General features: G+C 33.3%; 1 protein-coding gene across 3 annotated transcripts in view; it reads left to right on the top strand.

Moving 5' to 3' along the window:
* Positions 1-17,081, top strand: part of CASP8 (caspase 8) — a 51,666-nt gene that overhangs the window by 17,811 nt on the left and 16,774 nt on the right. For all 3 annotated transcript variants that reach the window (XM_074299073.1, XM_074299076.1, XM_074299075.1), the window contains exon 2: positions 1,396-1,724. In XM_074299073.1, the coding sequence (XP_074155174.1) occupies positions 1,429-1,724 (296 nt within the window). In that variant the 5' untranslated portion in view covers positions 1,396-1,428. The remainder of the gene's footprint in view (positions 1-1,395; positions 1,725-17,081) is intronic.

The raw sequence follows: 17,081 nt of genomic DNA, 5'->3' as shown, positions 1-17,081 counted from the left end.
TCTGAGAGGTAAACTATGCTATGTTCCTCTAATTTATTTATAATCTCATTCTTTATGCCTAGATCATGAACCCATTTTGACCTTATCTTGGTATACAGTGTTAAGTGTGGATCAATGCCTAGTTTCTACCATACTAATTTACAATTTTCCCAGCAATTTTTGCCAAACAGTGAGTTCTTATCCCAAAAGCTGGGGTCTTTGGGTTTGTCAAACACTAGATTATTAAAGTTATTGATTGTTTTGTCCTTTGAACTTAACCTATTCCACTGATCAACTAGTCTATTTCTTAGCCAATACCAAATAATTTTGGTAACTGCTATTTTATAATAAAATTTTAGATCTGGTACAGCTAGGCCACCTTAATTTGATTTTTTTCCATTAATTCCCTTGAAATTCTTGACCTTTTGTTTTTCCATATGAACTTTGTTATTTTTTCTAGGTCATTTTTTGGGATACTGATTGGTATAATGCTAAATAAATAGATTAGTTTAGGTAGTATTGTCATCTTTATTATATTTGCTCGTCTTATGCAAGAGCATTTAATATTTTTTCAATTGTTTAGATCTGACTTTATTTATGTGAAAAGTGTTTTGTAGTTTTGCTCATATAGTTTCCGATTTTCCCTTGGCAGATAGATTCCTAAATATTTTATACTATCGGTAGTTACTTTAAATGGAATTTCTCTTTGTAACTCTAACTGTTGGATTTTGTTAGTGATATATAAGAATGCTGATGACTTATTTTTGGTTTATTTTGTATCTTGTGACTTTGCTAAAGCTGTGGATTATTTCTAATAGTTTTTTAGTAGAATCTCTGGGATTCTCTAAATATACCATCATATTATTAGCGAAGAGTAATAATTTGGTTTCCTCATTACATATTTTAATTCCTTTAATCTCTTTCTCAACTCAGGTTTTCTGGACACAAGTACTTGTTTTGTGATATGCCACATTGAAATGATGTTAACTTTTTAAAGACATGATCCTTATCTCCCTAGGTGTTTAAAGTCTAGTTAAAGGGAAAAGATGAAACAGTTAAGTAATCTATATATAAAGTCCCTTTTGATTATATGCCAAATAAAATGGGCAATAGGAAAACAAAAGAGAAAGTTGATTATACATTGGAATGATTCAGTATTAATTCCATTCTTTTGCTTACCATTTATCAAGCAATAACTATGTACCAGGAATAACCATGAAGAAAGTACTTTTCAGTTATAGTTTAGTTGGGAAGAGGAATTTGAAGTTCATTATATTTAATAAAAAACAGACTGACTATAATGAGAAATATCCTCTCTGAAAGTGAAAACTTTCAATTGAACAGGAAAGAGACATTGGGCTGTTTGCAACTAAGAATTTATCTGCTTAAACTAAAATATAGTGTTTCTTTTCTCAGGTTAGAACTTCACCTTCCTAAGTTCTGATAAACATGGATTTCCGCGAAATTCTGTGCAAGATTTCAGAAGAAATAGATAGTCAAGAGTTGATTGCTCTGAAATTCCTCTGCTTGGATTACATCCCGTTGGGGAAGCAGGAACTTATCAATGATACTTTGAAATTATTCGAGATACTTGAAGAAAAGGGTTTGTTGGAAGAGGGCAATCTGCTCTTCTTGAAGGAACTGCTGTGTCACATATGCCGAATAGATCTCCTAAATTTCCTGAACACTAACGTAACAGAGTTAGAGCATCAAATTCCAACCAAAGCCCAGATTTCCTCCTATAGGTAAGTGTCACCTTAATATTATGATTCTTGAAATGAGTGTTATTTGGATACTTTTTTGAACATAGGAAAATTAATGGTCACTTCAAATTTCATCAATATATGTAAAACCTTTGTAAACATTACCATATGATGTAAGTGCTAATGATGATTATGTAAAAGACTCCCACTTCTTCCTTAGCCCCCAAAGAAAAGGATTGTTTGTTCCTCACTTGTTCTCAAATGCCTAAAATTCTTTTAAGGGAAGACAAAAACCTTTATTTTTTTTAAAATTCAATTTTATTTTACTTTCAGTTCTGAATTTTCTCCTTCCCACTTCCTCTTTACCCACTCTTGAAAAAGAAAAGGAACTGGATACAAATATGTATAATTAAGCAAAACAAATTCCTACATTATTCATGTTTAAAAAAAAAAAGACTTTTGAATCTATCAGCTCTCTCTCTGTAAATAGTTAGCATGTTTCATCAACAGTCCTTTGGAATTGTAATTGGTTTTATTATGTTGATTAGCATTCCAAAGCTCTTCATTTCACAATTAGAAATATAGTGCTTGGGAGAGTGATCCTGATCTCAGATCAAGCAAAAGCAAAAATAGATCTAATTAAAAGATATAAGGAAGGAAAGTATATCTTGCTAAAGGGTACCATACATAATGAAAAAATATTAATATTAAACATGTATGCACCAAGTGGTATAGCATCTAAATTCTTAAAGGAGAAGTTAAGAGAATTGCAAGAAGAAATAGACAGCAAAACTATACTAGTGGGGAATCAGTGCTTTCTCAGAACCAGATAAATTGAACCACAAAATAAATAAGAAAGAAGTTAAAGAGGTAAATAGAATTTTAGAAAAGTTAAGTAAGATAGGTCTTTGGAGAAAATTGAATGGAAGCAGAAAGCCATACACTTTTTTCTCTACCTATGCAAAAAATGACCATATATTAGGGCATAAAAACCTCAAAATCAAACGCAAAATGTTAAAAATAGTAAATGCATCTTTTTCAGATCCTGATGCAATAAGAATAACATTTAATAAAGAGCCAGGGAAAAATAGACTAAAAATTAATTGGAAACTAATAATCTGATGCTAAAGAATGAGTAAATGAAACAACAAATCATAGGCACAATCAATAATTTCATCCAAGAGAATGACAAATGAGACAACATATCAAAATTTGTGGGCTGCAGCTAAAGCGGTCCTTAAGGGAAGTTTTATATCTCTAGATTCTTATATAAAATAGAGAAATAGAAGATCAAAGAATTTTACATGCAGTTAAAAAAGCTAAAAAAAAGAACAAATACAAAACCCCCAAGTAAATATTAAATTTGAAATTCTGAAAACAAAAGGGGAGATTAATAAAATTGAAAGTAAAAAAAAAAAAAAAAAAAAACAACTCTTGAACTAACAAATAAAACTAAGAGCTGATTTTGTGAAAAAAAAAGGCAACAAATCTTTAGTTAACTTGATCAGAAAAAGGAAAGAAAATAAAATTATTATTATCAAAAATGAAGAGAATGAACTTTCCGCCAATTAAGAGGAAACTGGAGCAATAATTAGGAACTATTTTGCCCAACTGTATGCCAATAAATATGACAATCTAAGTGAAATGGATAAATATTTACAAAGATATAGATTTGTCCAGTTTAATAGAGGAGGAAACAAATTACTTAAATAGTCCCATTTTAGAAAAAGAAATTGAACAAGCTATTAATCAATTCCCTAAGAAAAAATCTCCAGGGCCAGATAGATTTACATGTGAACTCTATTAAACATTCAAAGAACAATCAATTTCAATATTATGCAAACTCTGGAAAAATATGGAAAGAAGAAATTGTACAAAATTCTTTTCATGACACAGACATAGTGCTGATATCTAAACCAAGTAGGGTCAAAACAGAGAAAGAAAATTATAGACCAATTTTCTTTTCTTTTTTTTTTTTTTTTATTCATTTTTCCAAATTATCCCCTCCCTCCCTCCACTCCCTCCCCCCGATGGCAGGTAATCTCATACATTTTACATGTGTTACAATATAACCTAGATACAATATATGTGTGTAAATACCATTTTCTTGTTGCACATTAATTATTAGCTTCCGAAGGTATAAGTAACCTGGGTAGATAGACAGTAGTGCTAACAATTTACATTTGCTTCCCAGTGTTCCTTCTCTGGGTATAGTTATTTCTGTCCATCATTGATCAACTGGAAGTGAATTGGATCTTCTTTATGTTGAAGATTTCCACTTCCATCAGAATACATCCTCATACAGTATTGTTGTTGAAGTGTATAGTGATCTTCTGGTTCTGCTCATTTCACTCAGCAACAGTTGATTTAAGTCTCTCCAAGCCTCTCTGTATTCCTCCTGCTTAGACCAATTTTCTTTTTTTTTTATTTTTATTTTATTTTTTTATTATATATATATATTTTATAATATTATCCCTTGTATTCATTTTTCCAAATTACCCCGCCCTCCCTCTATTCCCTCCCCCCGACGACAGGCAATACCATACATTTTACATGTGTTACAATATAGTCTAGGTACAATACATGTGTGCGAATATCATTTTCTTGTTGCACAATAAACATTAGAATCCGAAGGTACATGCAACCTGGGCAGACAGATATTAGTGCTAACAATTTTCATTCCCCTCCCAGTGTTTCTTCTCTGGGTGTAGCTACCTCTGTCCATCATTGATCAACTGGAAGTGAGTTGGATCTTCTTTATGTTGAAGATTTCCACTTCCATCAGAATACATCCTCATACAGTATTGTTGTTGAAGTGTACAGTGATCTTCTGGTTCTGCTCATTTCACTCAGCATCAGTTGATTTAAGTCTCTCCAGGCCTCTCTATATTCCTCCTGCTGGTCATTTCTTACAGAGCAATAATATTCCATAACCTTCATATACCACAATTTACCCAACCATTCTCCAACTGATGGACATCCATTCATCTTCCAGTTTCTAGCTACAACAAAAAGAGCTGCCACAAACATTTTGGCACATATATGTCTCTTTCCGCTCTTTAGTATTTCTTTGGGATATAATCCCAGTAGTAGCGCTGCTGGGTCAAAGGGTATGCACAGTTTGATAACTTTTTGGGCATAATTCCAGATTGCTCTCCAGAATGGCTGGATTCTTTCACAACTCCACCAGCAATGTATTAGTGTCCCAATTTCCCCACATCCCCTCCAACATTTGTCATTATTTGTTCCTGTCATCTTAGCCAATCTGACAGGTGTGTAGTGGTATCTCAGAGTGGTCTTAATTTGCATTTCTCTGATCAGTAGTGATTTGGAACACTCTTTCATGTGAGTGGATATAGTTTCAATTTCTTCCTCTGAGAATTGTCTGTTCATATCCTTTGACCATTTATCAATTGGAGAATGGTTCGGTTTCTTATAAATTATGTAGACCAATTTTCTTAATGTATATTGATGAAAAAATCTTAAATAAAATATTAGCAAAGAGATTACAGCAAATTATTCCCAGGATAATACATTATGACTAAGTAGGATTTATACCAGGAATGCAGGGCTGGTTCAAAATTAGGAAAACCATTAGCATAATTGATTATATCAATAATCAAACTAACAAAAATCATATGATTATCTCAATAGATGCAGAAAAAGTATTTGCCAAAATTCAATACCCATTCTTATTAAAAACACTAGAGACGATAGGAATAAATAGAGTTTTCCTTAAAATGATGAATAGCAACTATTTAAAGCCATCGGCAAGCATCAGATGTAATGGGGATAAACTAGAACCAATCCCAATAAGATCAGGGGCTGAAACAAGATTCCCCACTATCACCATTACTATTAAATATTGTATTAGAAATGTTAGCTTTGGCAATAAGAGAAGAAAAAGAGATTAAAAAGGAATTAGAGTAAGTAATGAGAAAACCTAATTATCACTCTTTGCAGATGATATAATGGTATACTTAGAGAATCCTAGAAAATTAACGAAAAAACTACTAGAAGCAATTCACAACTTTAACAGAGTTGCGGAATACAAAATAAATTCACAGACATCATCAGCATTTTTTACCAACAAAGTCCAGTAGCAAAAGATACAAAGAGAAATTCCATTTAAATAACTATAGATAATATAAAATATTTGGGAGTCTAGCTGCCAAGGTAAAGTCAAGAAATATATGAACACAATTACAAAACACTTTCCACACAAATAAAGTCAGGTCTAATCTCTTAGGAAAATATCAAGTGCTTATAGGAAGGCCAAGCTAATATAATAAAAATGACAATACTACCTAAATTAATCTACTTATTCAGTGCCATAACAATCAAACTCCCAAGAAATTACTACACAGAGCTAGGAAAAAAAATAATAACAAAATTCATCTGGAAGAAGAAAAAGTCAACAATGTCAAGGGAATTAATGAAACAAAATGCAAATGAAGGTGGCCTAGCTATATCAGACCTAAAACTATTTTATAAAACAGTAATTATCAAAACCATTTGGTACTGGCTAAGAAAAAGAATAGCCAATCAGTAGAATAGATTAGGTTCACAGGACAAAATAGTCAATGACTATAGTAATTTAGTGTTTGACAAACCAAAAGACTCCAGTTTTGGGAATAAGAACTCTCTATTTGACAAACAACTGCTGGGAAAATTGGAAATTTGTATGGCAGAAACTAGACACTGACCCACACTTAACACCATATGCCAAGATTGAAATGGGGATAAACAAGAACCAATCCCAATAAGATCAGAGGCTGAAACAAGATTCAGACATTTAGACATAAAGTGATATTATAAGTAAATTAGAAGAACAGAGGATAGTTTATCTCTCATATTTGTGGAGAAGGAAGGAATTTGTGGCCAAAGAAGAACCTGAGTACATTATTGAATGCAAAATGGATAATTTTGATTAAGTTAAAATTTGTTTTGTAAAAACAAAACCAATGTAGACAAAATTAGAAGGAAGGCAATAAACTGAGAAAACATTTTTACATGCAAGGGTTATAATAAAGGCCTCATTTCTAAAATAAATAAAGAATTGACTCAAATTTATAAGAATTCAAGTCATTCTTCAAAGGATATGAACAGGCAATTTTCAGATGAAGAAATTAAAACAATTTCTAGTCATATGAAAAGGTACTCTAAATCATTATTGATAAAAGAATGAAAATTAAGACAACTCTGAAGTACCACTACACACCTCTTAGATTTGCTAAGATGACAGGAAAAGATAATAATGAATGTTGGAAGGGATATGGGGAAAACTGGGACACTAACACATTATTGGTGGAGTTGTGAACTGATTCAACCATTTTGGAGAGCAATTTGGAACTATGCATAAAGGGCTACCAAAATATGCATATGCTTTGATCCAGAAATGTTTTTCCCTTGGCTTGTATCCTAAAGAGATCATAAAGGAGGGAAAGAGATCCACATGTGCAAAAATGCAGCCTTTTTTATAATGGTAAGAAACTGGAAACTGAGCCCATCAATTGGAGAATGGCTGAATAAGTTATGGTATATGAATGCTGTGGAATACTATGTTCTATAAGAAACAATCAGCAGGTCAACTTCAGAGAGGCCTGGAGAGACTTACATGAACTGATGCTAAATGAAATGAGCAGAACCAGGAGACCATAATACATGGCAATAGCAAGATTATACAGTGATCAATTCTGATGAACATGGCTCTCATCAACAATAAAGTGATTCAGATCAGTTCTATTGGTCTTGTGGTGAAGCAAGTCATTTGCACCCAGAGAGAGGACAGTGGGAACTGAATGTTGACCACAATATCATTTTTTACTCTTTTTGTTGTTGTTTGATTGCATTTTTTTTCTTCTTCTTCTTTTTTTCCTTTTGGAATTAATTTTTCTTGTACAGCATGATATTTGTGGAAATAGGTATAGAGGAATTGCATGTTTTACATATATTGGATTACTTGTGGAGTGGGGGAGGGAAAGGAAGGGAAAAATTAGAACATAGGTTTTGTAGGGGTGAATGTCGAAAATTATTCATATATATATTTTGAAAATAAAAAGCTATAATTCAAAACAAAACAAAAAAATAATTCTACAAAACTTGGGAAAAAAAGAAAGAAATATAATGCTTGAAATCCAAATGCCCCCGAGGAGAAGTGAGACATTGACAAATTTATACCAAAGTATATTTAGTTGTGATATTTATTCTTGGTAGATTTGAATTTGCAAATTACATTTGATAGAGGCAAGATAGTTTCTCCTAAAGATTGTTATTACAATTACATTAACTGGAACCAGTGTGACAAATAGTTTGGCTTCTCACTTTAGGGATTTCTTTATAGAATAGTTATGCAAAAGGCAGTATAAGGTAATGTACAGAAAACTGATACTTAAGGCACTTTATATCCAAGCCTCAAGTACCTCTCAGTTTAATTTAAAGCTGCTGTTCTGTGTGTTTGTAGAGGAAAGCTCCCACCATGATCCTGTAAAGTAGATACTATTATTATCTTTTTTTTTTTTTTTTTTTTTTTTTTTTTTTTTTTAATAGCTCAAGAAAGTGAAGTTAAGTGGCTGGCCTAAGGTCACACATTTAACAAGTACCTCAGACAATTTGAATTCAAGTCTTTCTGATTCTAACTCTAAAGTTTTATCTAATAATTAGCTAATTTTTCTTTTGTTAATTTGTTTGCTATTTCATTGGGTGGACAGATATTTTAAACTGATTTTTTTCACTGTTAATTTCATCTTTAAGTATGATTTGTTATGCCCTTGATTACTTCTTTTGACCTTTTAAATTCAATTTCTTCTAAATACCATAACCAGAAATTTTATTTTTTTTGGTGATAGCCAAAGCATGGAAAATTTCTCCTCTTCTTCCTCCTCTTCCTCTTCTTTCTCCTCCTCTCCTCCTCTTCTTCTTCCTCCTTTTCTTCATCCTCTTCCTCCTCTTTTTTCTTCTCTTTTTTCTTCTCTTCCTTCTCCTCCTTCTTCTCTTCCTCCTCTCCTCCTCCTCTTCCTCTTCGTTTTCTTCTTCTTCTTCTTCTTCTTCTTCTTCTTCTTCTTCTTCTTCTTCTTCTTCTTCTTCTTCTTCTTCTTCTTCTTCTTCTTCTTCTTCTTCTTCTTCTTCTTCTTCTTCTTCTTCTTCTTCTTCTTCTTCTTCTTCTTCCTCCTCCTCCTCCTCCTTTTCTTCCTCTTCTCCTCTCCCTCTTCCTCCTCTTCCTCCTTCTCTTTCTACTCCTCCTTTTCTCCTCTCTTTCCTTCTTTTTCTCCTCCTCCTCCTCTTCCTCCTCCTCCTTCTTCTTGATTTTGCTGGGTAGTTGGTTCTTGGCTGTAGTTCTAGCTCCTTTGCCTCACAGAATATTGTATTCCAAGCCCTCCAAACCTTTAATGTAAAAGCTGTTAAAATGGGTAATCCTGACTGTGACTCCTCAATATTTGACTTTTTTTTTTTTTTTAGCAGCTTGCAGTATTTTCTCCTTGACCTTATAATTCTGGAACTTAGGTATAATATTACTTAAAGTGGTGGGATGTCTTTAAAAAATTTTTTTATTAAAGCTTTTTTTTTTTCAAAATATGTGCACAGATAATTTTTCAACACTGATCCCTGCATAGCCTTGTGTTCCAAGTTTTCCCCTCCTTTTCCCCATCTCCTGTCCTAAATGGTAAATAATCCAATATGTTATACATGTTAAAATATATGTCAAATCCAATATATGTAAACATATTTATACAATTCTCTTGCTGCACAAGAAAGATCAGATCAAAAAGGAAAGAAAACAAATAAGAAAACAAAATGCAAATGAACAACAAAAAGAGTGAGAATGTTATGTTACTTTCCACACTCAGTTCCCCACAGTTCTCTCTCTGCGTGTAGAAGGCTCTCTTTATCATAAGATATTGAAACTGGCCTCAATCATCTCATTATTGGAAAGAATTACGCCCATCAGAATTGATAATAGTATAATTTTGTTGTTGCCGTGTACAATGATCTCCTGATAATGCTCATTTCACTTAGTACCAGTTCATGTAAGTCTCTCCAATCCCTCTCTAAAATCATCCTGCTGATCATTTCTTATAGAACAATAATATTCCATAATATTCATATATCATAACTTATTCAGCCATTCTCCAACTGATGGGGATCCACTCAGTTTCCAGTTTCTTGGGTGGGATCTCTGTTAGAAGGTGATTGATGGATTCTTCCTTTCTTTCTTTTTTAATGTTATATTATATACAATAGATAGATAAACATTTTCTAGTTACATGTAAAATAATTTTTTTTACATTTGTTTTTAAAACTTTGAGTTCCAGTTTTTCTTCCTTTCTTCTTCCATACCCCCTCCTATTGAGAAAGCACATGTACTGTACTCTCTAGTGTTTCAAAAAGAAACAGATCTTCACCCTCTTCCCCCACCAACAAAAAATTAAGAAAAATAAAGTTTAAAAAAGTATGCTTCAATCTGTATTCAGACACAAGCAGTTTTTTCCCTAAGCATGAATACAATTTTTTAACTTAAGTGATGGATTCTTTCAATGACTGTGACTCTGGTTCTAGGATATCAGGGCAATTTTCTTTAATGATTTCTTGAAAGATGCTATTTAGTCTCTTTTTTTGGATCATAGATTTCAGATAGTTCAATGATCCTTAAATTCTCTCTCCTGGATGTGTTCCAGATTATTTGTTTTTCCAATGAATTAGTTTACATTTTCTCCTATTTTTTCACTCTTTATACTCTGATTTTTTACATTTCATGAAATCTTTACTTCCACTTGCTGAATGCTAGTTTTTTATTGCCCCCCACCATACTAATTTTTAATTATGTTCTTGTTAGCTTTTATATCTCTTTTTCCATTTGGCTAATTACACTTTTTTATTATAGCTTTTTATTTACAAGATATATGAATGGGTAATTTTTCAGCATTGACAATTGCAAAATCTTTTGTTCCAACTTTTCCCCTCCTTCCTCCCACCGCCTCCCTCAGATGGTAGGTAGACTAATACATGTTAAATATGTTAAAGTACATGTTAAATACAATATATGTATACATATCCATACAGTTATTTTGCTGCACAGGAAGAATCAAACTTTGAAATAATGTACAATTAATCTGTGAAGGAAATAAAAAATGCAGGAAGACAAAAACAGAGGGATTGGAAATGCTCTGAAGTGGTTCACACTCATTTCCTAGAGTTCTTTCACTAGGTGTAGCTGGCTCTATTCATTATTGAACAAATGGAACTGATTTAGTTCATCTCATTGTAGAAGACAGCCACGTCCATCAGAATTGATCATCATATAGTATTGTTGTTGAAGTATATAATGATCTCCTGGTCCTCCTTATTTCATTCAGCATCAGTTCATGTAAGTCTCTCCAGGCCTTTCTGAAATCATCCTGCTGGTCATTTCTTACAGAACAATAATATTCCATAACATTCATAACAAAATTTATTTAGCCGTTCTCCAATTGATGGACATACACTCAATTTCCAGTTTCTGGCCACTACAAAGAGGGCTGCCACAAACATTTTTGCACATGCAAATCCCTTTCTCTTCTTTAAGAAGTAACATTTCCTGGATCAAAAGTTATGCCCAATTTTTGAGCATAGTTCCAAATCACTTTCCAGAATAGCTGGATGTATTCACAATTCCCACCAACAATGTATCAGTGTCCCTGTTTTCCCACATTCCTTCCAATATTCAGCATTATCTTTTCACGTCATCCTAGACAATCTGACAGGTGTGTAGTGGTATCTCAGAGTTGTCTTAATTTGTATTTCTCTGATTAATAATGACTTGGAGCATCTTTTCATATGGCTAGAAATAATTTTAATTTCTTTATCTGAGGATTATCTGTTCATATCCTTTGATCATTTATCAACTGGAGAACAGCTTGATTTCTTATAAATTAGAGTCAATTCTTTATATAGTTTGGAAATGAGGCCTTTATCAGAACCTTTGACTATAAAAAATATTTTCCCAGTTTATTGTTTCCCTTCTAGTATTATATGTATTAGTTTTCTTTGTACAAAAGCTTTTTCAATTTGATATAATCAAAATTTCCTATTTTGTGATCAATAATGATCTCTAGTTCTTCTTTGGTCACAGATTCCTTCATACTCCACAGGTCTGAGAGGTAAACTATCGTATGTTCTTCTAATTTATTTATAATATCATTTTTATGCCTAAATTATGAACCCATTTTAACCTTATTTTGGTGTAAAGTGTTAAGTGTGGGTCAATGCCTAATTTCTGCCATATTAATTTGTAATTTCTCCAGCAGTTTTTGTCAAACAGTGAATTCTTATACCCAAAGCTGGGGTCTTTGGGTTTGTCAAACACTAGATTATTAAAGTTATTGACTATTTTGTCCTTTGAACCTAACCTATTCCACTGATCAACTAATCTATTTCTTAGCCAGTACCAAATGGCTTTGGTGACTGCTGCTTTATAATATAGTTTTAGATCTGATACAGCTAGGCCACCTTCATTTGATTTTTTTTTTTCATTAGTTCCCTTGAAAGTCTTGATCTTTTCTTCTTCCATATGAATTTTGTTGTTATTTTTTCTAGGTCATTAAAATAGTTTTTTGGGAGTCTGATTGGTATAGCACTAAATAAATAGATTAGTTTAGGTAATATTGTCATCTTTATTATTTTTGCTCGACCTATCCAACAGCACTTGATATTTTTCCAATTGTTTAGATCTGAGTTTGTCTGGACAATATTTTGTAGTTTTGCTCATATAGTTCCTTTCTTTCCCTTGGCAGATAGATTCCCAAATATTTTATACTATCGACAGTTATTTTAAATGGAATTTCTCTTTATATCTCTTGCTATTGGGTTTTGTTATTGATCTATAAAAATGGTGATGATTTATGTGGATTTATTTTGTATCCTGCAACTTTGTTAAAGTTGTGGATTATTTCTAATAGTTTTTTAGTTGATACTTTGGGGTTCTCTAAGTATACTATCATATCATCTACAAAGAGTGATAATTTGGTTTCTTCATTACCTACTCTAATTCCTTTAATCTCTTTTTCTTCTCTTATTGATAAAGATCGCATTTCTAATATAAATATTGAATAGTAATGGTGATTGTGGGCAACCTTGTTTCAACCCTGATCTTATTGGGAATGGTTGCAATTTATCCCCATTACATATGATGCTTGCCGATGGTTCTAAATAGATGTTACTGATTATTTTAAGGAAAAGTCCATTTATTCCTGTACTCTCTAGTGTTTTTAAAAGGAATGAATGTTGGATTTTATCAAATGCTTTTTCTGCATCTGATGATGAAGTCAATTATGCTAATAGTTTTCCTAATATTAAACTAGCCCTGCATTCCTGGTATAAAATCTACTTGGTTATGGTGTAATATTCTGGGGATAATTTTCTGTAATATATTTGCTAATATTTTATTCAAGATTTTTTCCATCAGTATTCATTAAGGAGATTGATCTATGGTTTTCTTTCTCTGATTTCATCCTATGTGGTTTAGGTATCAGTACCATGTCTGTGTTATAAAAAATTATGTAGGAGTCCTTCATTTCCTATTTTTTCAAATAGTTTTTTAGTATTAGAGTTAATTGTTCTTTAAATGTTTCATAGAATTCACATCTAAGTCCATCTGTTCCTGGGGATTTTTTCTTAAGGAGTTGATTAATAGCTTGTTTTATTTCTTTTTTTAAAATTGGCTATTTAAGCAATTTACTTCCCCCTGTATTAATCTGGGAAGCCCATATTTTTGAAGGTAGTCATCCATTTCACTTAGGTTATCAAAATTATTGGAATAAAATTGAGCAAAGTAACTCCTAATTATTGCTCTAATTTCCTCTTCATTGGTGGAAAGTTCTACCTTTTCATTTTTAAAACTAACATTTGATTTTTCCTCTCTTCTTTTTCTAATCAGATTTACCAAAGGTTTATCTATTTTATTGGTTTTTTTCATAAAACCAACTCTTAGTTTTGTTTATTAATTCAATATTTTTTTTTACTTTCAACTTTATCAATTTCTTCTTTTAATTTTAGAATTTCAAATTTAGTATTTGATTGGGAATTTTAAATTTCGTCTTTTTCTAGCTTTTTAAGTTGCAAGCCCAAATCATTGATCTTCTCTTTTTCTATTTTATTCAAGTAAACCTCTAAAGATATAAAATTTCCCCTTATTAGCGCTTTGGCTGCATCCCACAAATGTTGGTATATTGTCTCACTCTTGTCATTCTCTTGGGTGAAATTATTAATTCTGTCTATGATCTGCTGTTTCACCCAATCATTCTTTAGGATGAGATTATTTAGTTTCCAATTACTTTTTGGTCTATTTATCCCTAGCCTTTGGTTGAATGTAGTTTTTATTGCATCTGAAAAGAATTCATTTACTATTTCTGCCTTTCTTTTCTGTTTCCATTCAGTTTTCTCCAAAGACCTATCATATCTAACTTTTGCCCTGAGAAGAGCCCTGGACCAGAAATGTTTCTGCCCTGGGAAGGGCAGCCATGCTGGGGAAGTTCTATTGTCCCAGGCAGAGCCCCACTGCTGTGCAGATTTGTGGCTGCCCGAGTGCTGCAGAATAGGGCTGCACAGATGTGCTGTGATCTTTGCTGAGTCACTTCTAGTGCTGAGTGGATGTAGCCAGATCCTGTTAAATTCTGGCATTTTTGGGGAGTACACTCTACTTTTGGCCTTTTTGTAACTTCTCTGCTGATCTACTACTTTGCAACTAAAGCAAAAACTCTACCTGTGGTAGAGTCCTCCCTGCAAAATCTCCTGCAGAGACCACCCCTGCCCCTGTCCACTCAGTGTACTAGCCTCTGTGTTCTGCCTCCCTGCCTGCGCTGGCCTGCTCCCACCCATCAGGACAAATCTTTTCTGATGATCTTCCAGGTTATCTTTGGCTGGTAATTTGTTATACTCCCAATATATTCATGAATTTTACCAGTTAAGCACAATTTCTGAAGCTGAATTTGGTAATTAGTAGTGAGGTAGGAGAGGAGCTTAGTGTGTCTTCTTGTGTGTCTTCTCCGCCATCCGGGCTCCACCCTGGCTAATTCTACTTTTAAAGGTATTTTTTTCTTCAATGGATTTTTTTTTTTCATTTGGCCAATTGTACTTTTTAAGGAAATGATTATTTTCAGTCAATTTTTGTCTTTCATTTTCCAAATTGTTGACTATCTTGCATACTTCTCATTTCTTTTCCCAATTTTTCTTCTCCCTCTCCTATTTGACTTTTAAAATTCTTTTTCAGCTGTTCCAAGAAGGCTCTTTTGGCTCAAGATCAATTAATATCCCCCTTTGAGGTTTTGCATGTAGGCATTTTGTCCTCTTCTTGGTTTGGTCTTTGATCTTCCCTGTCACCATAGTAGCTTTCTATAGTCAAGGTTCTTTTTATTGGTCTATTTTGTGGCTTTTAAAAAGTCAAGCTCTGCTTCTAGGGTATAGGGGACACTGACCCAAGCTTCTTGTGTGGCTTTCAGCTTTGAGAAATTTAGAGCTTTGACTTTCAGTTCTGAGGCCTCTGGTGTTCGATGACTTGCTCACAGCTTTGGGGTAACCCAATCTAATTCCACCTGTTGTTGTCTGCTTTCTGGGTTGGTAATTTGCCTTCTGGGCTAGACTAAAGGTTTTTCCAATTGTCTATTTTTCTATTGTACTGCTGAACCAGGACTCAGTTGCCTTGTGGCTAACTAAGATCCTTCCACTGGTTTGGCCAGACACCATCTGTGCTGAAACATATTCCCCTTTTACCTAAGTGAGACTGACCTTTCCTGAAGTCTTGGAAAAATTGTTTCATTCCATCTCTTTGTAGGTTCCGTCACTCCAGAATCTGTTCAATGGTGTTGTTTCTTGTTGTTTTCAAGGGAAATGGGAGAGTTCAGGCAGCTTCATGGCTTCTTTCCACCATCTTGGCTCTAGTAGTCAATGATATTGTGGTTTTTTAATAGAGGAAGTAAATCCAGTTGTAGTCAAATTATATAATCATATTTGGATTGTCAGCTACATGGGATAGGATGGGAGTGGATTTGTGATTTTATTAGATTAGAGAAGACTTTCAGTAAGAAAATTTTATCTCCTGAAGCAGATTAGGTACCTGCTCTAAAATTTATTATCTTAGAGGTTTTTCCTGGTATTCTCAGAGGTTAAATGAATTGCCTAAAGTCAGTCATGTATCATATGAAGATACTTCTGTCTCTGACTCTATCCACCATGCCATACTTCTTCTTATTGTTTACCATCCTCCAGTGTATTAATATTTTCAGAAAGGAATGTAATCTACCCTATATCACTGGTATTAATCAAATCTTAATTTTAGTGCATAAAACAACACCAAACATATTTACTACATTTCTACTTATTAATTCTAAATTTAAAAAATTACTTTCCTATTATCTCTGCTCCTATAGAAGATAGATTTATAGTTGAAAATGACCTGTAATATCTAGTCAAATGCCTTTACTTTATAGATAAGTAAACTAAGACCCAGTGATACTAAATGATTTTCCCAAGTTCATCCAGGTAATAAGTAGTAGAATCAAAGATTTGAATCCATGCTCTATAATTATAGAACTTGTGCTCTTGCACAGGTTGTTTGTTGCCTTGGGGGAAAAAACTAACTAAGTCAGTTCCCTCATTTCTTTACATTGATTTAAGTGCTTACACATAGGAAATTAACAAAATTTTAATTTTGTTCAGGAGTCCTTTGTTGAGACAAAATCATGACAGTTCAAACTGCCAGTTTGAAAATGGCAGGTGAAAGGGTGAAATTTGTCCAGATCTCAAAAGCCAGCCATGTTGACTGTTTCCTGTCTCTAGTATCTATGCTTGCAATAAGCCACCCAGACTCCAAATCATATACTGATCTGCTTTCCTCTCTGCTTTTTTCCTTCACATTCCATTTCTCTCAAGAGGCTCTCTTTCCCTTTCCTCTCAGATGAATAAAGAAAATAAGCTATTTTTCAAACCAGAACAGTTTAAATTCTCTCAGGGTCTGGTGTTGATAAGTATTAGGAATTTTCTGAACTCCAATGCCCAGCTAGAGTGATAGCAGAATAAGGAATAGGATACAAGGCTTTGCCCATAGATTCTTCATCCTCCAGAGTATTATATTTCCCTGCTTGAACTTCCTTCTCCCTTACCAGGTGCCCGACTGCCATTCTCTAAATCATCTGTTACAGCCTTTTTTCAAGGACCTTCCCACTTGGGTAGGACAGATTAAATTTCTTCTCTCCAGAATGAGTCACCCATCCTGTGGTCCCAAATGAGACATCTGGGATCGAATCAGAATCAAAAGCTTGGGGTTGGCTGTACTGGTTGTCACAGTCACCTCCTCCAGCCATGTTGAGTGTTTTTTAAGACAATAACAAGCATTTGTCAAGTATTTGCTATGTGCAACCATTGTATGAA

This window comes from Sminthopsis crassicaudata, chromosome 3 (genome assembly GCF_048593235.1).
Source record: "Sminthopsis crassicaudata isolate SCR6 chromosome 3, ASM4859323v1, whole genome shotgun sequence".
Lineage (NCBI taxonomy): Eukaryota > Metazoa > Chordata > Mammalia > Dasyuromorphia > Dasyuridae > Sminthopsis > Sminthopsis crassicaudata.
The sequence above is the reverse complement of the archived record's forward strand: the minus strand, read 5'-3'. Positions and strand labels throughout refer to the sequence as shown.